Source organism: Condylura cristata, unplaced genomic scaffold, assembly GCF_000260355.1.
Source record: "Condylura cristata isolate star-nosed mole 26May11 unplaced genomic scaffold, ConCri1.0 scaffold00015, whole genome shotgun sequence".
In the NCBI taxonomy this organism is placed as follows: domain Eukaryota; kingdom Metazoa; phylum Chordata; class Mammalia; order Eulipotyphla; family Talpidae; genus Condylura; species Condylura cristata.
The window spans coordinates 9293722-9315568 of NW_004567116.1; the positions used below are offsets into that span (position 1 = coordinate 9293722).

Below are 21847 nucleotides of genomic sequence, written 5' to 3' on the forward strand. Positions count from 1 at the left end.
ACTGTTAGCTGCTGTCCGAATCTCCTAAATATCCAGTATGTCCCACCTCTAAATGTGGGCTGCCTGATGATCCCCCTGTAGGCCCTCAGATGGGGACCAGAAACCACTGGTTCATTTTCTACCCTGAGCACACTGGCATCCATTAGCCCTGCCGAAGCTTACCTGCCCAGCCAGCTTCAGACTGCTGTGGGAACTTTGTTTCTGAGTGGCTTCACTTTGCGGTTTGAAGTCCTAGTGTCAGGTAGAGTTACTTTGAAACCACCCACTTCCCCTCTCTTGGGCCCCTCCCTCACGGAGCAGCACCCACTCGGGGTGAGGTGGGAGGTCCAGGGGCTGCGTGAGCCAGCAGGCTCCTTGTATTTGGAGAGGACCGCCAGGCCGCTTAGGAACGCAGGAGGCTCAGTGCTGCCGCCTTCTCCTTTGCTGCAGAAATGCATGGAAATGAAGAACACCATCCTGGCCCGGCAGAAGGAGATGCACAGCTCCCTGGAGAAGGTAAAACAGCTGATCCGCCTCATCCACGGCATCGACCTCTCCAAACCTGTAGACTCTGAGGCCACGGTGGGGGCCATCGCCAATGGCCCGGACTGTACCCCGCCTGCCAATGCCACCACCTCCACGCCGGCCCCCTCCCCCTCCTCCCAGAGCTGCACAGCGAACTGTAACCAGGGGGAAGAGACTAAATAACAGCCCCGCTAGGAGAAGCCACGGGATCCCGGCGGCAAGGAGAGCAGAACACTGAAGACTCTAGAAAAGCAAAGCCGGATTTCTTCTGGAAAGTACAGAATTCTTTTGGTTCTTTGGTTCCAGAGAGAGAGAAGATGCTTGTGCCAGGTGGCACCAGAGCTTGCCAATTGATCCTTCTTATTCTGTGTGTACATGCAAAGATTGGACCATGTTACATGAAATAGTGCCAGCTGGAGGTTCTTTGCCAGCACCATGCCAAGTGAAATAATATATTTACTCTCTCTATTATACACCAGTGTGTGCCTGCAGCAGCCTCCACAGCCACGATGGGTTTGTTTTTGTTTGTTGGGTGGGGAGCAGGGACGGGCGGAGGGAGGAGAGCAGGTTTCAGATCCTTATTTGCCCAGCAGTTTGTTTAGGTAGAAAAGACAAGTCCAAAGAGTATGTGGGCTTTCCTGTTTCTAAACTTTCACTACTATAAAACCAAAAACGGAAATCGAGATTTAGCCAACCCCAGTGCCCAGAGGAGGGGTGGGGAGGGGACGGGAGGGAACAGGGTGGGAAAGTCCATCAAATGCAGTATTCACGTTGTCTGGGCGCCGAGCGCTGGTGCTCTCCAGCGAGCCAGCGGACAGCAGAGCAGCCGCCTCCTGAGCATGTGACTCCCCACGGGGGCGCCCCACTTCCCAAGTTCCTTCCCTGCTTTGGCAAATTGGCGAGCGTCCGCGGATGATCCGGCTCTTCCCTCCCCAGAACAGCAGAGCCAGGCCCTGCGGCCTGGAGCAGGGGAGAAGGGGGGGTGTCAGGGAAGGGAAAGGTGGATCAGTGATTTTACTTGAAAACAAGCTCCATCCCTTTTCTATATTTATAAGAAGAGAAGGTCCTGAGCGAAGCAGCACGCGACCCAGGTGTGTGTGAAGCGAATGGAGACGTTTCTTTTCTCTTTTTTTAATTCGTTTTTGTTCTTGTTCTTTTTCCTTTTTAAAGAAAAGTTTTATTTTGTCATTTATTTTACTTTTTTGGTAACAAAAACTAAAATAAGGAATAGAAAAGCTGTTTTTCAGGCTGACAGTCCACTTAAGGGTAGTCGAGACCTTGCATGGTAGAGTAGGAACCCTAGTGTCAGTGAGGTCAGTGAGTACGTGTGAGTCCTTGTGTCATCGTCGGGGCACTTTTTTTATGCAAGGGCAAAAATCTTTGTATCTGGGGAAAACAACAACAACAACTTTTTTTTAAATTAAAAAGGAAAATAAAGATATTGAGGTCTTCCTAGTGTTACTTAAATTAAGATCAAGGTAAGAAACATTGTAAAAAAAATTACAAAAGTGCTATTTGTTTCCTAAAAACAGTGATTTCTATTAAAAAGGTGTCAGAACTGGAGAAAATGCTGTGTAGTTATAATTTTTCAGCACAGAACCTGCTGACCATGATTTGCTGTGTCTGTGTCCCAAGACTGGTGGGCCAGTCTCCATGCTTTCTCTCCTGCAGAGGGCCGCCGCCGCCGCGGCAGCCGGCCCTCTGCCTCCTCAGAAGAGATGTCCCCTTTTCTTAAGTGCAGGGATCTCGGCTCCTCTTCTGGAAGCTCCAGCGGAGCGTGGATGGTAGCAGGGCCCTCCCTGTTGTCCCCTCGGAAGTTGCTAGAACAAAAGGCTGGTGCCTCAGTAAGACCCTTCCTTTGGTGCTGCTCTCGGTCTTTCAGCCACCAGCATTAGGGGCGCCTGGGGACGACGCTGAAGGAGACAGGCGAGGCCAGGTGCCCACCTACCTGCCCGCCCCTGGTGGGAGGGTGCAGGGCACAGGCTGCTGCATCAGTCCTTGGTGCTTAGAAAGAACAAAGGAGCGAGAGGTCTTGAGGGTGCATGGTGTCTCCCAGACAGACAGCCCGGCGGCCTTTGTGTCTTCTTGCCTTGGGAGAGAGTCTGACTCTCCAGTCCGCACTCTGCCTGCCGGCTCCAGGCACCAGATGGAATTTAGTCTACCTTGTTCCCCCACAAGCTTCCTGGGGGGCCTTTGGCCAGAAGTGCTGCGCTTGCCTCGGCTTAGCCTTTCTCCTTCTTGAGAAAACCAAGGTTCTGAGAGACTCGGATCATTCCTGTCATCTTGCCTTGTGGGGATGCAAGAGCCCTTGGCCAGTGGTGTGCATCTGACTGATAGAAGCCAGGCAGAGGCTCTGCACCCTAGGGCCCCTCCCCTCCTCGTACCTTCTCTCCTGAGCCCACACCATGCCCCAGGATGACCAGAGCCTGGGAAGAGCAGAAAAGGGCCTACCGGCTTCTCCCTCACCCAGTTAGGCTCAGAGAGACCAAGAGGATCCTGAAGCCAGCACAACAGCGAGATGCCCTTAGGTAAAAGCGCCAGGCTTCCCCCAGCCCTGTGTGTTCATCTTCCCAGAGCTGTTGGAGGAAGGTTGAGAGCGGCTGCACAGGGCACAGGCTGTGACATTCCTGGAAGAGAGGAGCTCCCTTTTCTCATGCAGAAACCGAGGTGCTAAGTGTAGTCCGGAGCTGAGCTCGAGATGCCTGGACTCGCCAGCCGCCAGGCTGGCAGCTGGCAGAGGTGCAGAGCCCAGCCTGCTGTGCACCCTGCCTTAGAGCGCTGTCGTCTGACTTGTCTGGGCCGGCTGGGGTGGGGGAGGAGTGCCGCACACTTGGAGTTGGGCAGTTAGCTGAAACCTTCCCTCAGAAAGGAGCTGCCTGTAGATTCTCAAGGGGCTTGGACAGGCTCAGGAGTGGGCGACCGTCCCACCTGCTGCTGTGAGCACGTCACGGTCTGGCCTGGCCTGGGCTGGGCTGTTTCTTCCCAAAGCGCAAGCATGCGCTGCCTGGGACTCGGCTAGTGTGGAGTTCAAGATGCAGCCCTCCCCCCTTCCCACATCTGGACTGGAGTTCCAGAGCATTGCTTACTACGAAGGCTTTAACCCTTCTCCTTCACTGTTGTGGCAAGACAAGACCCTCTCTCTGTGCCCCCCAGCCAGTGGGCGCCAGTGACCACCTGAAGCACACACTCCTGACGGCCCCGCTGAGCTGCCTCCACCTTCTCTTCCTCCTTTCCGATGTCCTCACTTGGCCTCCGACAGACGCATCTGAGACCAGCGGGCTCTGCAGTCACTTCAGAGGCCTCCTTGCTGGTCTGGGATTAGGAAGGGCTGCGGCTCAGGCAGGCGCCTGGGGGCAGTGAGGTCATGTTGCTGTCCTCTGCCCTCATTCTTGCCAGGGCCGCCCGCAGGTCCTTTTTCTCTGGAGCCTGCTGGGTCTTGTCTCGCCTCCGCTGAGCTCACTCAGAGCTCTGCTCCTTCCTTCCTTCCTTCCTTATCGGGCCTTCTGGAGCAAGCCTGCCTGTAGTGCCTGGCACAGCGACCCTTTTGGGGCAGCCTCCCGAACGGGGCTTGGCGGGCCTTACCTGTGCGATCCCTGCAGCACGGCCTCTGCTGCCTCCAGCTGGCACCACCCAAGTGCCAGGGCTCCGTGCAGGCCACTCTGTCACTGCTTCTTCACGGCTCAGGCTCAGCTGGGTGGTGTGAATGGGCGCACTTGCCCCTGCCCAGAGCGGCCGCGCACCCAGCTGTCCTCAGTCTGCGTGTCCAGTCCTCCTTCCTCTTCAGCCATCTCTGATCCTTCCTCTCCTGGGGCATCTGGGTCTCCTTGGGCTCTCATTCCCAGCTCCGACAATATGCTCTTCAGTGGTTTCTTCCCACTACCTTTTAGTCTGTGGTCTTTCTAGGTCTCCAAAGGGCTTACCTGAGAACACAAGCTGTTCAGTTAGTAGGGACGGTAGCTGGAGGACGTTTCTAGGCCTGGCTCCCAGACTCCCTAGCTGCAGCTGAATGGAGGCATCTTTGCGCTGTGTAATGACTGGGCCTCCCCTCTGCCCCTCACTGGGCACCGTGGCAGGAAACAAGAAACCCCTTCCTGCTCTGACAGCCTGCCCTCAGTGTTAGCGCCTTTCCAAGAAAGGAGGGGATGGCCCTGATGTTCCTCTGGCCCTTCTGCGGGCGTGGAGGCTGGTAGCTGGCAGTTACCCCTCTGCAGAGCCAGGGCTGGAACTCTGAAACAGCCCTGTTCGCCAATGCCACTTCACACCCCTCCCACGAGGCCCTTCCCGAGGACTCAGGTCCCCCCATCGCAGCCTCTCCGGTGTCCCTGGGTGCAGAGCCCAGGGTAACCTGCAGTCAGGCAGGACGGGACGGGCAGGCCGGAGGTCGGCGAGCTCCGTCCGAGCAGAAAAGGGCCAGCCAGCCCCCAGTCCTGTCTCTTGTCCACGCCCTTTGTGATTTCAGTCTTGGTAGAACTTGTATTTGGAGTTTTGTGCTTCAAAAGTTTTTGTTTTTGTTTGTTTGGTTTTTGTTTTAAGGGGGTGGGAGGGATACAGAGCAGCTGATCAATTTGTATTTATTTATTTTAACATTTTACTAAATAAAGCCAAATAAAGTCTCTCAGCCTCATGGTGTTGGGTTTGAGGCAGGGGAGGGTGGGTAAGACACTCCAGTCCCACCTTCTTGCGGCCCGCCCCTGCCCCTGGGCTCACTGACACCCTCACACCCCAAGCCAGGAGGAACACGAAAAGGAGTTTTTCAAACTTTAATTATGAAAAAGAGAGATGCACTGCGGATGGGTGAACCAGCCCCACCCAGCTGGGGCAGAGGAAAGCTGAACTCTAGCTACAGCAGCGATGGGAGGTGTCCAGGTGGGAGGTGTCCAGGTGGGAGGCCCCCAGGTCCTCCGGCCCTGCTCCACCACAGCCCTTCCCACAGAAACCTTAAATAACTTAAGTAGCTGGGTGGGGCTTGGTGGGGGGCAGCAGAGCTGCTCCAGCATCTGCAAGGTGTGTGTGAGCCCAAGGTGAGGGCAGGGGAGAGCTGCCTGGGCAGTCAGGCTGGCCCTCGGGGCTGCAGGGCAGTGAGGTATTTGAGGGCAGCAGCCCCATAGTGGCGGGACAAGTCCTGGTGGAATTCGTCCTTGAGGGCCTGGAGGCAGTCCCGGTAGGGGGGGCTGGAGCGGAAGCGGGAGATGTCCAGGCTCGGGGTGTGAGGCAGGTGGATGGTGAAGGCCTCGGGCAGCACCAGGAGCTCGTATTCCTGGAGGCGCAGAGACCGGGGAATAGTCACTACCGGAGCCAGGGAAGATGGACGCTGGGAGGCGGGGAACAGGCACGGCCTCTGTCCTAGGAGCCCAGGGGTACATGCCGCAGCTCCACAGAAGGGCATTGCCGGGGGGGAGCCGGGGCACGGTACCCACTGAGGCCTCCTGGGCTCCCTGGACCTGCAGGTGTTTTAATCAAAGCTGAGGGAGCCAGGCACCCCTCACCTGTGCATCCAGCTCCACGATGTGGGCGACCTTGTTCCAGCCAAAGCCCACAAAGCGGGGGTCATAGCGGGGACAGTCACGGGGCACCACCACGTAGGGCTCGTAGTCGGCTGCCCACTGCACGCGGTAAGGGGCCTGCGCCTCCCGCCAGCGGGCGTAGTCGGTGGGCGCGTGACCCCGGGGCCACTCGTGGTACCTGTGGAGCAGGACACGTCGGGCTGGGTCGGAGCTGGGGCGGTGAGGGCCGGGCCGGGGGTCAGAGTGGGGTGGGGGTGGCCTCCCCTACCTGAAGGTGTAGAGGGCGCCGGCGTCCAGCAAGGCCAGCAGTTCGGCCTTGGAACTGGGGAAGCTGAAGCGGTAGTGCAGGGTCTCAAAGGCGGGCACCACCAGAGCGGCTTTCCGCCTGCTGCCCAGCTCCAGCTGCTCAATGGAGGCCCTGAGGAGGGTGCACCCGAGGAGGAGGAGAGAGGGGCCGCTCTGGAGCCCGTGATCTCTTGCGTTTACCAGCCGGGGGACCCCGCTCCCCAAGTCTCGCTCAGCCTGCCGCCCCACAGAAAGCAGGCCCAGCCTCCCCGATGTCCTAGAGCTGCCCAGAGAAATGGCGTGGCCTGCCTGCCCTGGAACAGCCCCCTTTTACAGAGGCACTGAGGCCCAGAAAGCAGCAGGCTGGGACACACCAGCTAAGATGCTACAGGGCTCCCCAGCCACACCGCCAGGTCGCGTTCCCGCCGCTGCCCCAAGCCCCACCTGAGGTAGTCGTAGAGGGAGTAGGCAGGCAGGAAGTCGATGTCGCTGAGGAAGACGTAAGGGGTGAGGGCCTGGGCCAAGGCCACGTTGCGAAGCCGGTTGACAGGGTAGAGGGGGCCCTCACGGTACACCACGTGATAGGCCACATCCTGCCGGGCAGCGAGCACCACGGAGGCCTCGACGAAGCGCAGGAACTGCTGGGCCTCTGCGTCTGTCAGGTACAAGGCCAGGCTCATGGGGCCCGGCCAGTGCCTGCACAGGGCCTCCAGCATCTGCAGCCTGGGGTGAGGGGGCGCGGTCAGCCAGGGAGGGCTGCCCTGCCCCCCGAGGGTTGCTGCTGCAGGGAGCCCCGCAAGTGGCTTCCTGAGCCCCTTGCAAGGGCTTTCGGAGCTGTTCTTCATGCGTATCCACAACAACCCCCAGTGCGCGTGTTCTCATTTGCCAGATGAGAAAACAGGCCTTAAGTCGTGCCCGTGACCCACACTGTGGAGCGTCAGTCCCAGGCATCTAGCCTCCAGCTTCGGGAACTCCTGAGAGCGCGTCCGTCTGGCCAGTGAAAGTCTCCTCCTGGAAGGTCCTAGTCCCAGCCCGTGCCAGGCTGGCGGTTGGGGGACAGGGGTTCCCTTAGCACCCTCACCGGTCCATGGAGAGCTGGGCCACCAGGGTGACGTCGTGGGGCCTGGGGGGCAGGGGCCTGTGGGGTAGGAAGGTGAGGTGCACACGGTGCACAGTGAGCTGCTGCTGCCGGAACTCGAAGCAGATGTCCTCCTCGTCCAGCCGGGCCAGGGCCCGCTGCACCTGCAGGGTGCGGAGGGGAGTGGGCGCTGGGCCAGGAGGACCCGGGGCCCAGGCCCAGTCCCACCAGAGCAGAGTGGGGTGAAGTCGCCCCAGGGCAAGGGAGAGTGGCTCCTCTCACCTGCTCAGCCCCAGGTGGGGGTGGGCTGGGGCACCCAAAGAGCTCTCTCCGCAGCAGGTTCCCATCGTACTCCAGGAAGGTCAGGTGGAGGTTGCGGAAGAATTCCACGTGCTTGTTCTTCACACGCAGCTTCTTCGGTGAGTTCCAGTGGATCACCTGGGCGGCGGGAGGTGTTGCTGGGAGGATAGGGGCCGGGAGCAGGAGGCCCATCCTCGGCCGCCCCCGCCCCCTCACTCACCTTGAGGTCCGAGGCCTCGGAGTAGCAGCGCTCGGCCAGCGTGTGGTCCGACAGCTGCACGTTCCAGACGCAGGGCAGGGGCCGCACCAGCCCGGGGTGCTCTTTGATGACAGCATTGAAGATGTCCTGGGCAGAGACAGCCATCACACCTCAGCCGCGTGCCTGTGGCCCCCTCCCCGACGGGCTCCCCCAGACCTGGTCGGCCAGCGAGGTGGCCGGCAGAGTGAGGAGTTCCCGAGTGGCGGTCAGCTTCCACATCTGCTCCCAGCTAGCCTGCCGGAGCCGGTCCAGCCACAGGAGGATCACACCTATGGGTGGGGGGGGGGAGGGAGCTGCTGTGACGCCCACCTGGAGGACCCAGTTCCTGGGGGCAGGGCTCTTTGAATGTTTGGGGTTTCTGCTATGTTCCTGACCTGAGCAGGGACTACCTCAGTCAACAATCCATTCTCCTGGGGGAAGGGGAAGTGGCCCACAGCCCACAGAGTGCCTTCGCTGCTATCTTCTTCACTTGGAAGCCCCAGGGCTGGTAAAATCGCCCTCATTTACTGGGTGAGGTTCAGTGAGACCCAGTGGTTGCACAGCCAGAGAGAACTGTTTCCTGTTTCTCCTCCCAGTGCTCCTTCCAAACCCCCCTTCTCCCAGGGCTTTCTAGCATCGGCCCCCTGTCCAGTCCCTGAGGCCAAAGGACCTCTGGCCACCCTTCCTGTCCCACCTGTGTTAAATCCCCTGCCGAGGGCAGGCCAGGGCCTGTGGTTCCTCCAGAGGTTGCCCAGGTACCAGTCACTCTGATTCTCCACGAGACCGATCACCTGCTTGTCTGGGAGAGGAGGGCGTGTGGGAGCACCTGAGGCTGCCAGAACCTTGACTCAGGGCTAACCCACGGGGGTTGGGTTGGGCGAGCCAGGAAGGGAAGCTGGCTGGGGTGGGGTCTCAGGCCTCTCACCAGAAAAGTAGGCAAAGAGTGCCCAGAGCTCTGCAATGTCAGAGGCAAAGGTGACATCTGTGTCCAGGACAATGACACGGGCCAGGTCAGCGGGCAGGACCCGGGGCAGCACTAGCTTCATTAACCCATAGAGACCGGAGTAGTGCTTGTTGGGAATCCAGGAGACCTGGGGCTGTGACAGGAAGGACAGGGCGTGAGGCTGGCAGAGAAAGAGAGCCGGAATATACTTGGGGGACACAGGGAAGGTGGGGGGAGGAGCACCAAGGGGGTGGAGGGACTTGGGCTTTAGCAGTTGGGGAGGACTCAAGGGCCCCAGGAAGGAGTGGGCTGGGCATGGCTCAGAGAGGGCCAGAGCTCCTGCCTTGAGCTCATCAGCATCGTAGAAGCTGATCCCGAGAGCCGGCACCATCCATGTGTGGAAGAGCGTCTCCAGGATACTTCTGGCCACAGCATCAGTCACCAAGTGAAGGTGCAGGGGGTTTTTCCTTGGAGAGGACAGGAGAGAAGCCACGGGGGTCAGCCCCACCCCAAGAAGCTCACAGGTGGACGCCCCAACTTCTGCAGAGTTTCCAGGGCAGGACACCCCTACAAGCAAGGGATGCCGGAAAGAGTGCAGGAGGAGCTCTGGCCCTCTCTGAGCCATGCCCAGCCCACTCCTTCCTGGGGCCCTTCAGTCCTCCCCAACTGCTAAAGCCCAAGTCCCTCCACCCCCTTGGTGCTCCTCCCCCCACCTTCCCTGTGTCCCCCAAGTATATTCCGGCACTCTTTCAAGGGATGAAGGGGCCACTGCCCCAGACACAGATGGGTAAGCTGGGGCTCTGAGGTTGCCCACACCCCACCACCCCTCCCTCTCTGACACCTGGTTGTACCTGTAGAAGAGCATTGATTTCACCAGGGTAATGACATCTCGGCTGGAGTTGTGTCCCGCACACACCAGGGCCACATGCAAGAGCTGGGGAGGGACACTGAGGTCGGCAGAGCCCCCTCCGTACACTAGACCTTGAGGACCAAGGTGGGCCGGCCTGGCCTAGGGCCACCCAGCACCGGAGCTAGGGAAGGAGAGGGGGAGCAGAAGTCCAACCCCTTCATTTCATAAATTGGGAAACTGAAGCCCGGAACAGCTAAGTCGCAAACCGGAGGCGCTCTAGCTGGTCAGCGCCAGAGCGACGCCAGATGTTACATGTCCCACAGGTACCCAGGTGGCGCGACGGGGAGCCACCGCGCCCCCGAGATTCCCACCGCCAGGGGCCGCGCCACCTACCTCGCACTTGGGAGGCAGAGGCAGCGGCGGGACGCAGTCGGAGCGGTTGTGGTCCCCGAGGTCCGCCGGCGAGTCTCCGTCGAGGGCAGCAGCCCCCCGCCACCGCCCGTCTGGGAGCACACGGGGCGTCAGCACGCAGAAGGACCCCGGGCACCCCTACCTTCGCCTCCCGGCTCGCCGCACTCACGCTCCAGATCCCCGCCAAACAGGAAGAATCCGACCAGAAGCAACAGCAGCAACGCGGCGGCCCCCAGAGCCCGGGGGCGCCCTCGGGGCAGCATGGCCGCCAATGGGGGCGCTCAGGGCGGGGCACGACCCCGGCCCGCGGGCTCCATTGCGGACCCTGTGGATCCGGAGGGACACAGGAGCGTGAGCCTTGGGCAGCGGGGCCCGACGGCTGCCCGGTCCTTTCTCCCGCGCGCGGTGGCCACTTCACCTGCTCCAGTGTTCAGGGATCCGGACCTCGCTCTCCCAGAAGCCGGCGGGGGTTGCGGAGAGGGGAGGTGGAGGCCCGGGCCAGCCCAGTCCCCGCGGGAACCAGCCCCGCCCCCAACCTGGGTTCAGGTTTCACCTACGCTTGGCTGAGCTCGAAGGGGCGGGGAGACCCCCGGGCAGCCTGGCCCGAAGCCTGCCTTAGCATCCGACGACCCCCCCTTTCCGCAGCGCGGAGGGCCCCGGGGAGCCCCTAGAATGACCTGGGGGCAAGGATCAACCACCCAGGAAGGCTGGGTCTCGGATACCTGCTCTGAGCCCATCCCCCTCCTTCCCTGTTTTGGGGCTCCACCTCCTCTTCTTAACTTCCCCTTGGGGGAGGGGCCGTGACCCCGGGTCTAGGATAAAAGGGAAGGCTGGAATAAGGGAGAGGGTGTTGGAATGCCTCCCTGCGGGGTGCAAGACACCTGCTCCGCTGACCGGAGGCGGCCGGCCCGAGCCTGCCTGAGAACCATAAAGCCGCTGGAGCGCCCACCTTATTCCCGGTTCTCCAGTCCCTTCCCCGTCATCCTTGCCTAGGTGGCCCTGACGTGCTTGGCGGAGGCCCTGGAAAAACAGCCTTGTGAAGTTCGCCGCCTTGCTGGGAACTGGCAGGTGACCTCACTGACGCTGGAGACCTGAACCCTGGACCGTCTGGGCAAGATCCGGTATCTCCCACTCCAGCGTAGATTGGGGAGCTGGCACCCGTGCCCAGTCCGATCTCTTACTCCGCACCACCCTGGTACCCGCAACAGGCCCCAGCATGGCCCTTCCCTGGAGGGGGTGGTGGGTTCTCTGGACCATGAACTGGAACTTCCAGGGCTGACTGAACACAAAAACACTGTGCTGAGGCTGCACAAGCCTCAGCTTAATTAACCTTCACATCAATCCTGGACACCGGGTTCTTCTACCCCATGACTTGAAGTGCCTGTTGGAACACCCTCCAGTTCTTTCTCCAGGTTCTAGCCCGGGGTCAGTTTCCTGCTCACTCCTCCCTAAGGGTTTCCAGCCCAGGTCTTGACCTTGATATTCCTTCTGCCTGCAAAGCAAATTCTCCCAAGGCAGCTCCTCTCCTCCCACACCCCTTGGTTATTATCTTCCAAGCACTCCGGCAGGTTGACCACACTGACTTGTCTATGGCCTCTCTCCCTTCTAGAAGGCAGCCGCCCAACTGGGCCTTGGCTTTCCTTTCCTGTCCTGGATCCCCAGTGTTCAAAGTCGGGTGAGAATGAGGATCTTCTCCCCCATGATTCACGTGGCCACTTGAAGGCCTTTTTCTGGATGAGATGGGGTCTTCCCAGGTAGGCTTTTGGGCCTTTCAAGGTCAGGGGCAGTGTTTCCATGGAGACTGATGGTGGTCCCCTGGACATCTGGGAATTGAGGGATGGGGGAATTCAGGGACCACCCAAAGGGTCTGGAGTTTTGAGCCTCCAGATCTCCTGACCCTCTTCTCTAGCATAGGCTTGGGTGGGGATGGGCCATTTCGTTCTCCAAGACCCCACAATTAACCCCCACATTTTTTTAAGATTTATTTATGCATACAAGAACTGGGGTACAGGCCAGAGGTACAAGAGGCTGAGAGGATTCACCAGTGACAGAGTGGGGAGCAGAACAGGCAGACTGTCTGAAACACACTGCTGAGAGGAGCAGCAGGCAGGTCAGGAGAGGTCTGCCACACTATGTGGGTCAGCTCCCTGGCCAGGAATCGAATTCGTGCTGCAGTGGCTGCGAATAGCTTCATAGTGTGTGCTTTAATCTGTTCTGCCACCAGGGAAGGCCCCAACCCCCACACTTAAATATGGGGTTAATGTTGGGGTGTGGGTAGGGCATGAAGTCAGGGCCTGGCCAGGGAGTTTTGAGCAGAGGCTAGGTCTGCAGGTCTCTCGTGTCACTGGCAATGAAGGCTCATTCAACCATTCCACTCAGGGGAAACTGAGTCCTGCTGGGCATCCAGAAGGTTGTTCTTGGGCATAAAGAGGGAGAAATAGACAGGTATGGGCATATAAAAGGGTGTTGGTTTAGGCTTGAAACTTGGTTTGGTCCAACTCTGCCTAGGACTTTGCTGTGTGATCTTGGAACAGTCTGGCTCCCTCTCTGGGTTTCATTTGTATCTGTTGGAAATTCTAGCTCTTGTGCTTCAGACAACTGCAGGAGGGAGGCTTAGATCCAACCTGCCCAGAGGCCCATCCAGCCTGGCCAGATGACCAAATGTAGGCTGGGACCCAGCTGGGGAGGAGCTGCTTCCCAACACGCCATTCTTTGTCTCTGAGAGCTAATCAGGCCCAGGATCTGAAGAGGAAATTTAGGCACACCTGCTCCAGCCAGCTTGACTGGGCTCATGTGTTCTTCCTAGTCCTGAAGGCAGGGAGAGAGGAGGAACAGCACCCTTTCATGTACTGTCTGTCCATCAAGGAGACCACCTCTCTGTCCTCTACCCCCCTCTTTCCTCCGCAGAAGCACAGGACTAACAACCCTGAAGTGCAAAGAAACCCCATAGTCATTGTTGCCACAGCCTCAGAGGGAGAGGTGGAAAAGTGGCCACTGTTGCGGCTTGGGAAGCAAGTACATTAAGGCGGTAGGGTGCGGGGGGGTGGGGGCGCGGTGGACAGAAGAAGTCCATGCTGAGTACCTAAAGCTAAAGCCTGGTCTAAATCCAGTAGCTAAGCTGACTTAATAATAAATGATAAATGGCTGCCATGTGTCACCGCTCTTGGGCTGTGGGGGGGCAGAGGAAGGGCACTGCTTTGGAGACTTGCACTGTGACCAACGCCATGGAGCATGACCTGCCCTCAGTCTTTTCTCTTCCTTGAGCCTTTTATTCCCTCATTTGTGAAAATGAGTTAATGCCAGTCTGTCAGTTTCCAAGAGGAGTGAGCCTAGCACCCAGGATGTGGCTGGAGTAAGGCTGATGAGAGATCTCCCGGAGCCTTCACCAGGACCTTTGCCCCGCCCGAGGCCCCTGGACACATCTTCCTGGGTCTTCATTCCTTGGCCTGAGTGGGGGCAGCACTAGCTCCCACTTGATACAGAGGCAAACAAGCGGCGGGGATGGAGGGTGGGGGGCGGAGCGCGAGGAAGGCTGCAGCTTTCAAACAAGAGCTACAAGTGCTTGCTTGAAACGCCCAGATTCCGTGGTCAGACTACAACTACACCCGGATTCGAATCTTGCCTAGACGTTCTTAGCCAGAGCCTTCCTCACCAGGAAAAAACGTCTTGTGGGAGGGGTTAGGTCAAATAATGTATTAGTATTCGCAGGCCACCGTGCACCTGCCTGCGAGTCCCCCGCGGCTCAGCCCCACCTATGCCCCGCCCCACCTGTGCCCCGCCCCTTCCCCACAGCCAATCAGCGGCTGCCGCCAGAGCTCGGCTCCCTCCACGCCCGGGCGCTCCTCGCACCAGACCCCGCCCCTTCCAGGGAGGCTGCCCCTTCGAGGGAGTCGCTTCCATCTATGAGGGCCCAGCTGGGGACAGTGAGGTGCATCCAAGGGCCGAAAAGCGCCTTGAGATCCCGAGCTCAAGGACCAAGTCTGCTCTCAGGCCATTTTACAGATGGGGAAACCCGAGGCCCAGGGAAGGGAAACTCCCGACCAAGGTCACCCCGGGCAGAGAGCAGAAGCCCGAGCAAGGGTTTTCTCTGCGGAGGTGGCTGTGTTCTTGGGGTGAGCAGTCGATGAGTCTGCTGGTGCCAAACCCCGGGCACTAACGGTTCTGACAGCCTGGGAGGCTGGACTTCTTTGCTGCTTTAGTTTTGCCGCACTGCCTCAGTGTGGGTCGGGAGAGGAGGCGACTGACTAAATGCGCGCTGCCGAAACACAGTCGAACTCTCAGATTCTCCCTAAATCTTCCATAATCTGGTGGAGGCTCCTTTTCGCGCGCTACCTTTCAGCGCTTTCAAATTTGGTCCATCCGTTCGAGCCTCTCGGCGTTCTATTGGCGTTCCTGTCTCTGGTCCCTTCTCTAGGATGGATTATGCCGACTGCCGCCGGAGCGGCACTGAAGCTGTACTTGCGCAGGCGCGAGAGGAGCCAACCCGGAAGGCGGAAGAGCCGGGTCTGGATACCACATTGGGTGGGTCGGGGGCGGGGAATGTGTTAACCAATGAGCTGAAGGGAAAGTGAGGGGCGGGAGTAACCACAGTTGCTATGCGCTACCCTAGTGGGAGGTGATTTAAGAGATGGGGTGGAGGGTGGTCCAGCTTCCCTTCACGTCACGGTTTCGAGCCCGCGGAAGTTAAGCAACCGAGAGGCGGGCCTAGGACAGGAAGCAGGAAGGAGGGCGCAGGAAGTAGGGCCCGCAGCCAGGCGTACTGTCTGTCCGTGGGTCTGTGGGTCCTGAGGGCAGTATGGAGAAGCTGCGGCTCCTCAGTCTCCGCTACCAGGAGTACGTGACTCGCCACCCAGCCGCCACGGCCCAGCTGGAGACGGCAGTGCGGGGCCTCAGTTACCTCCTGGCAGGTGCCACCCTGACCTTTGACCCATTCCTTGGGGTCTCTGACTTCTGACCTCACTAGCCCCTTTCCCTGCAGAGTCAGGGTAGTAACGCTGTGTTTGAGACGTTGCTCCCAGGTTCCCCTAGGGCTTAGGGAGGAGATGTCCAGGGACCTGAAGCCGAAGGGTGAGGCAGACGCTCACGACGCCTCCTTTATGCCTTCTCCCCAGGTCGCTTCGCGGACTCGCACGAGCTGTCAGAGTTGGGTGAGCCTCCCTGTGGGGTGGGTCGGGGCGGCCTGAACCCGGGAGTGCTCCCCAGAGGGGTGACCATCCTGCCTCACGACTCTGGGCTCCCCGTTAGCTCGCCCCCTGCCGAGATTGAGTGGGACAAAGTCCAGCATCCCTGTCCTGGGCTCTCCATGTCCTTGGTAATTTGGGGATCTTGACTGGCCAGGCGGCTGGGCTAGAGGCCTTTCCTGCCTTTGCTCAGTTAAATCTCCCTACCGGTATACGAGGTGGGCACACTTATTGTCCTAAGTGTCCAGCGAAGGGAGGGGAAGTTCAGTGAAGTTCAGAAGTTGGGGAACAGCCCCTGATGCGTTCCAGAACTAGAATTCAAATCCAGATCTCCCAAGTTCCAGTATCCCCAGACTGTAACTGCCTCAGTAATGTTTGCCCACTGAGAACAGAGGTGACAGTACTGGGAGGGTAATCTGGCAGATTTTCAGGGGCTGGCTGGCTGCAGAGAAAACAAAAACCAGGCTGCGGGACCGCACATCTGTGACTCTGCATGATGGCTGTTCTGGGCACTGGATAATCGCCCGCCCCAGGGAGGCAGTAGCTACTTTGTCACTGAGCTCAAATCATTTTTCTTGTTGCACCTGCCCACTGGAGACGGTATTGGGGAATGTGAAGCTGTGAGGAAGTGGGCGGGGAGGTGGGCTGGTTTCCACATAACCTGTGGGAGCCTGAGCACAGCTGACAGGTATTCCCTGCAGCTCTGGGGAGAAGTTGAGGGGTGGAGACTGCAGAGCCAGACTTTCAGGTCTGCATTCTACCCTCAGTGTACTCTGCCTCCAACCTGCTCGTGCTGCTCAATGACGGCATCCTAAGGAAGGAGCTGCGAAAAAAGCTGCCTGTGGTAAGAACTGCCAGAACTGCGGGTGGGAGGCCCAGAGGCTGGGAATGGAATAGGAACAGCCCACACGTGCCGCACATGTGATGGTCTTGGAGGATGAGACAGGTCTGCATCCACCTGCACCTCAAGCCATCTCGTTAGGTGACGTATTAAGGTATTTGTGTCCCCATCTCAGATTGGCTTCAGAGACGTAGCGGAATCTCTTCCCAGTCACCTAATTTTAGTGATGGAGTCTAAACTCAGCCTTTGCAAAGGGAAAGTCTGCATCTTGTCAGAGGATCCCCCTGCGGAGAGGGCCTGAGACGAGGGGAAACCCTGACCTCTTGGCGTGGGGTTCTTGCAGTCGCTGTCCCAGCAGAAGCTGCTGACATGGCTGAGTGTGCTGGAGTGTGTGGAGGTGTTCATGGAGATGGGGGCTGCCAAGGTGTGGGGCGAAGTGGGCCGTTGGCTCGTCATCGCCCTCATCCAGCTGGCCAAGTATGTGGGGATTGTGGAGGGCAGGCCCTGGGCGGGTTAACTGCAGCCAGCTGTGCTGATGGCATTGAGCAAAGCACTCTGACCTGCTGCCGGCTAGCCCGCCCCAGCAGCCCTGCCATACCCCCAATCCAGGGCTGTCCTGCGGATGTTCCTGCTCATCTGGTTCAAGGGTGGCCTCCAGACCTCGCCCCCCATCGTCCCGCTGGACAGGGAGACCCAGGCCCAGCCCCTGGGTAAGCTGCTTCCCCACTGCAGTGAAATGAGGCATGGGACTAATTTGTGGTTTCCAGCAGGCATGAATAGAGTTTGCTCGTTTGTGGAGTACAGCTGTCCTCATCAACCCATTTTGTTCCCATCACCCTATTTACCTAGAAGAAAGATTAGGAACAGTATCAGAATTGGGACGTAAGACCTTTGCTGACAACGTCCTAAGGATGAGGGGACAAAGCAGCAGCGGCAGCCCTGCATTCTCGCCTCCAGGCCTGGTTCTCCATCCAGGACCAGAGCCTCAGGGGGCAGGGCACCTTCAGTGCTCTGGTCTGCTCTGCAGGGCTTTGGGCCTACCACCTGTTGGATCTGGGCTGCGCTCCTGACCTCGATAGGGGCGGTTCTTTTCATTTTGAAAGCAAATGGCAGAAGATACAGCACCCTCTGGGCTCTGGTCCTCTGCTTCAGTCCCTGAGAAATTGGAGTCTTTTTTTTTTTTTTTTTAAAGATTTATTTCACTAATGTATGCATATAAGAGCTGGGATGCAGGCCAGAGGCCAGGAGTGAGGGGAGGGAGAATTCACTAGAGACAGAGTGGGGAGCAGAATAAGCCAACTGATCGAAATACACTGCTGAGGAAGCAGCAGACGAGACAGGAGAGGTCTGCTGCACCGTGTGGGTCAGCTCCCTGGTGGGGGATCGAACTCGTGCTGCCTAGCTTTGTAGTGCTGAGACTTAATCCCTTGCACCACTAGGGAGGCCCAAAGTTGGAGTCCTGGCTGGCTCATCTGTTACATATGTTGCCGAACTTTCCCTGGGGTCAGGGAGGGTTACAGAATGCGCCCCATGATGGGCAGGCGCCCCCAGATCTTGTCTGCGGTGTCCTGGACTTAGCTGCTACCTTAGTGCAAACCCTGTGAGCATTCTCAGCATGTGTTCTTTGCAGGCTCTGCTGGATGTCTGTCCCTCTGACGGTGAGGCTTTTTCTCTGTCCCTGCTAGATGGTGACAACAGCGCTGGCAGCCGGGAGCAGTCATACGTGGGAAAGCGGTCTAACAGAGTGGTGCGAACCCTCCAAAATAGTAAGTGTGGGTGTAACTGGACTAAATACCTCAGTGTTGGGGACAGCCTGGGCCTGAGGGCCTAGTTTTGGCCTCCCTCCTCCAATTGGGCTTGGTCCTGGCTTGCTCAGTGCTCCCCCCTGTGTTTTAGCCCCATCCCTGCATTCAAGGCACTGGGGAGCCCCCCAGCAGCGGGAGGGACGGAAGCATCAGCACCTGGAGGAGCTGAGTGTCACCCCTACCCCGCTGGGACTGCAGGAGACCATCGCCGAGTCCTTGCATATTGCTCGGCCCCTGCTGCACTGTATCCTTAGCGTGGGCCTGGCACTGCAGGCGGGATGGACAGCAGTAGGCTGGTGGGCCACGTGTTGGAGATCTCCTTGACACCTTGGCCGTCAGTGCTTAGCCTGGGCCTCTGGGGTCAGAGGTCGTGGGCACCCTGGCTCCTGTCTGGCATTGTGGATGTGACCAGGTAAGTGGGCTGGGGACTGCACTCCCTCCACAGGCACCGTGCTGCAGGCATGACCTCCCCTGGGCTGGCCCTGACTGTGTCTCCACCTACCCCTCAGCCTGAGTCTCCTGAGCGACAGGAAGAGCCTGAATCGGAGGGAGCAGCTGGAGTTGCGACGGCGGACCATCCTGCTGCTCTACTACCTGCTGCGCTCCCCGTTCTACGACCGCTTCTCTGAGTAAGGACCCTGCTGGCCTGACCAGGGATGAGGCCCATCTTCAGTGAGGCTTGGGGGGGAAGCACTGCCCCCACACCTCGGTTCAGGTCTTCTCGTCCTCCCTCCTCCATCTGGGTTCACCAAGCCCCTGGGGTGTGCATTCCTGAGGTGCAGTCACTGCTTCGTTTATTTAATGCCAGCCCTGCCCTGCCCTGAGAACTGAGCTGTCAACCCGTGTGGGCGGGAGCAAAGTAGCTCTTGACAAGCGCCGTCCCGAGGCCAGGGCCACCGGGAAGGTGGTGGTGCGGGCCTCCCGCCCACCCCGGCTAGTTGCACAGCTTCCTGGGAAATAGCTTGGACCATCTCCACCCCTCGGAGGTGGCACTGGAGAATCACAGCCATTGGGTGGTTTACACATTCGCACAGCAGCTGGTGGCAGAGCCACATCCCACGTCCCTGTTTGCTCTTGGCCTGTCCTTGCTCTCCCCGGGCCCCACTGTCACCGTGACGTCCAGAGCTCCCAGCCTCAGCCAGATACAGAGGCCAGATACTGGGGCAAGTGGGGGCTGAGGTGGTTCTGAGACCTGAGGAGGGGGCCTGCCTCGTGTGTGTAGTACACACAGCTTGGAGGTTCCCAGGCCCCCTTCTGTCTGGGCCTGAATAAGCACCTGTAAAGTCCATTGTCATCACTGGAATCACGCTTGACACTAGGACCACTCTACCAGGTTTTTTATATCATATCATTTTGCACCATCCTGGTGAAAGTAACTTACCTGGTAATTCCTATTTCCAGGAGCATTTGAAAGCTTGTAGGTGCTAAAGCCAAGTCCTCTTCCATGCTCTAGAGCAGCGTGCTGGTGACTCCTGCATCATGTGGCCGCCTGCACAGATCACATGCTCTTGGCTGCCAGCCTAGACTTTGGCTCTTCCTCCTGCTCGCTGGCCTAGCTCCCTCAGAGCCGTGGCCCAGACTGAGAAGGGTCTAGAAGCCTGTCAGAAATGTCTTGTTTCCCCAGTGACAGGGAGTGGGGTCCCAAGGGGCTCCAGCTGGTCTGGAGAACAGTCGTCTTTCCTGTTTTTTACTGTCAGAACCAGCGGAGCCTCTGGGCCAGGCTGCTCTGTGTGTGTCTTTGGGGCAGTCATCGAACCCTGTGCGCGCCATTTGCTCACCTATGAAATGCGGTGTCAGAGGACCTACCCCAGGCTAGCGAGGGGCCGAGCCACTTAGTGCGCACAGTGGCGCCTGCTGCACAGTGAGCACAGTGCCCCACCCCCTACTTTTGTTATCACCTCAGCCCAGGTCTGTGGGAAGCCCTCACTCTCTTACAAAGCCAGGCCTCGATCCTCGCCTCTTCCTCTGAGTCAAACTCTTCTCAGACTGTCCCCTCCTGGGCTCTCAGCTACTCTGAACATTGTGTGGGAGCTGTGGAAAGTGGGGTGCTGTCCTCTCTCCCAGGCCCTCCAGAAACTCTCCAGAGCCTGGCCGGGAGCAGCAGGCCCAGGGCATGCCAGCTCCCGTGTCCTGCTGTGCCGTGTCTGTCCTCGTTGCCGTCACTTGGGTCTTTTGGGAGGCGGTGCCGCCAGTCAGGTGGCCAGGGAGGCCCCGCTAGCCTGCTTCCTGTTATTACCTTGCAGAGCCAGAATCCTCTTCCTGCTGCAGCTGCTGGCCAACCACGTCCCAGGCATTGGCCTGGTAGCAAGTAAGCATGGACCGGGGCATGATGACCACTATCACATACTGCGTGTGTGGTGGGCCTGGAGGTGCAGTGGAGTGGGCCTGGCCCAAGCTGTCCCAGAGAGCTTGGGGGTGGGGGGGCAGGCAGCCTGGGGATATGGCCAGTCTTTTTTTCCGGCCTCACTGTCCTGGGACTGTCAACATCTGCAGCTGGACATGCCTGTGGCTTCTCTGGGCCTGAGTGCCGCTGTCTGCAAACGGGGACAGAGATGGCTGCTGGGGCTGCCTCCCCAGGGGTGGGGGCTGGAGAGGCAGCTGGCTCGGGGCCCAGTAGCTGAGGGAGCCCTGGGTCAAGCAGAGCCAGAGGAGTCGCTCTCGGCCCTGAGCTTGGCTCTTTCACTCTCGTTGCAGGGCCACTCATGGATTACTTGCCCACCTGGCAGAAAATTTACTTCTACAGTTGGGGTTGACTGATGGCCTGGGGGTGGGGTGCGGGGAGGGGCGAGGCAGCAGGCCCCACTGCTGTGGGCAGAGGGTGTCAGGCCCTTCAGTTCCCTGCGGCCCCTCTCAATAAAACTGACTGTGGCAGTTTCCATGCCTGTGACCTCTCCATGCTCACCGCCAGGGTGTCTGGCACTCCTCCCCCGCCAGGAGTGGCTCACAGCCCTGGTCGCCAGAGCTCCCCTGCCCCTGCCACCTCTGATGACACCCTCTGGCGATGGAGCCCCTGCAGGTGCGCCTCGTCACTGGAACCTCCACTGGGACCGGGACCCAGCCTCTCCCCAGCCTCAGAGCTGGGATGAGGCTCACGGAGCATGGAGTGCTCCTGCCGTGGCAACTGCGAGAGTCACTGCTGCCTCACCAGTCCCGAGGCTGAACCCAGGCCCAGGCAGCCACTCCACCCAGCTGTGTGCGGCCCCTTCTGCGGGGCCTGGAACTGCCTGCCAGCCTCTCGGATGGAGCCTGGTGAATGGAGGGGGCGAGGGGGTGCTTGGGGCCATGGTACCTCAAACCCTAAACCCAAGAGTAAAGGCTTTCTCCCACTGGAAGGGACTGTAGGCCTCAGCCTCCATGAGGCCAGCATGGCAGGCCAGGGGGTGTTGAGAGGCTGTGGCTCCTGAGGGGCTCTGGGAGAAAACTGGCTGCGGAGGTGGGGGGAGGGTGTAAGCTGAGCTGTGCCCCTTTTTCTCAGGAGTGGTTCCTTGGTGGCTGAGTCTGCCTAGAGCCAGGCGGGGGGTGGGGTCCTGGGGAAGAGTCCAGGCTGGCTGCAGGCTGGCCTTCTCGCCCTCAGCCCCTGCCCTGCACGTTCTGCTCTGCACAGGCCGTCTCCTGCCAGTGTCTAGCCTGGCGGGAGACCAGCGAGCTGTGAGAAGGCGTAGTCTACAGCAGCGCCCACTGGGCCTCACCTCCCAGGCCCCCCAAGGACCTCCCAGTACTGCTGCTGGCGTGGCTGAGAAGCCCACCCAGGGCCTCGGCTGGGGTGTGGAGGTTCGGAACCTTGGGGCAATGGCAGCTTCGGGTGAGTCCAGCACAGTGGGGCACTTCCCTGCTGCTTCCCCAGACACTCACTGGTCATGGTGGAGGTGTAAGAATCCACACAGGGTGCTGGGCCTTGGAAATAGGTA

At 59.3% G+C, this 21847-nt stretch overlaps 3 protein-coding genes across 5 annotated transcripts in view; 2 read left to right on the plus strand and 1 right to left on the minus strand.

Moving 5' to 3' along the window:
* The window catches only part of PHF21A (PHD finger protein 21A), a 165794-nt gene extending 160752 nt beyond the window's left edge, over positions 1-5042 (plus strand). For both annotated transcript variants that reach the window (XM_004682877.2, XM_012725557.1), the window contains one exon: positions 430-5042. In XM_004682877.2, coding sequence (XP_004682934.1) covers positions 430-687 — 258 coding nt within the window. In that variant the 3' untranslated portion in view covers positions 688-5042. The remainder of the gene's footprint in view (positions 1-429) is intronic.
* Positions 5043-5295: 253 nt separating this feature from the next.
* On the minus strand, positions 5296-19651 carry GYLTL1B (glycosyltransferase-like 1B). The gene is made up of 16 exons (XM_012725404.1): positions 19640-19651; positions 11589-11605; positions 10298-10438; positions 10096-10205; positions 9704-9786; positions 9196-9319; positions 8835-9006; positions 8604-8708; positions 8087-8199; positions 7892-8017; positions 7654-7809; positions 7375-7535; positions 6738-7016; positions 6277-6426; positions 5991-6186; positions 5296-5761 (listed from the first exon to the last, which is right to left on the minus strand). Exons 3-16 carry the CDS (start codon positions 10374-10376, stop codon positions 5555-5557), a joined length of 2061 nt encoding a protein of 686 aa, XP_012580858.1. The 5' UTR covers positions 10377-10438; positions 11589-11605; positions 19640-19651; the 3' UTR covers positions 5296-5554.
* PEX16 (peroxisomal biogenesis factor 16) lies at positions 14598-21845 on the plus strand. Of its 2 annotated transcripts, XR_001145469.1 has the most exons (12): positions 14598-15020; positions 15225-15260; positions 16061-16137; positions 16478-16611; positions 16744-16844; positions 17820-17900; positions 18031-18183; positions 18279-18351; positions 18449-18568; positions 20183-20247; positions 20634-21188; positions 21544-21845. XR_001145469.1 is itself a non-coding variant. In XM_004682878.2 (11 exons), the coding sequence occupies exons 1-11, from the start codon at positions 14909-14911 to the stop codon at positions 20690-20692; spliced, it is 1011 nt and encodes a 336-aa protein (XP_004682935.1). In that variant the 5' UTR covers positions 14598-14908; the 3' UTR covers positions 20693-21378. The 2 variants fall into 2 exon arrangements, 1 of the variants encoding a protein (XP_004682935.1); XM_004682878.2 differs by lacking the exon at positions 21544-21845 and having other exon boundaries at positions 20634-21378.
* The last annotated feature ends 2 nt before the right edge of the window (positions 21846-21847 follow it).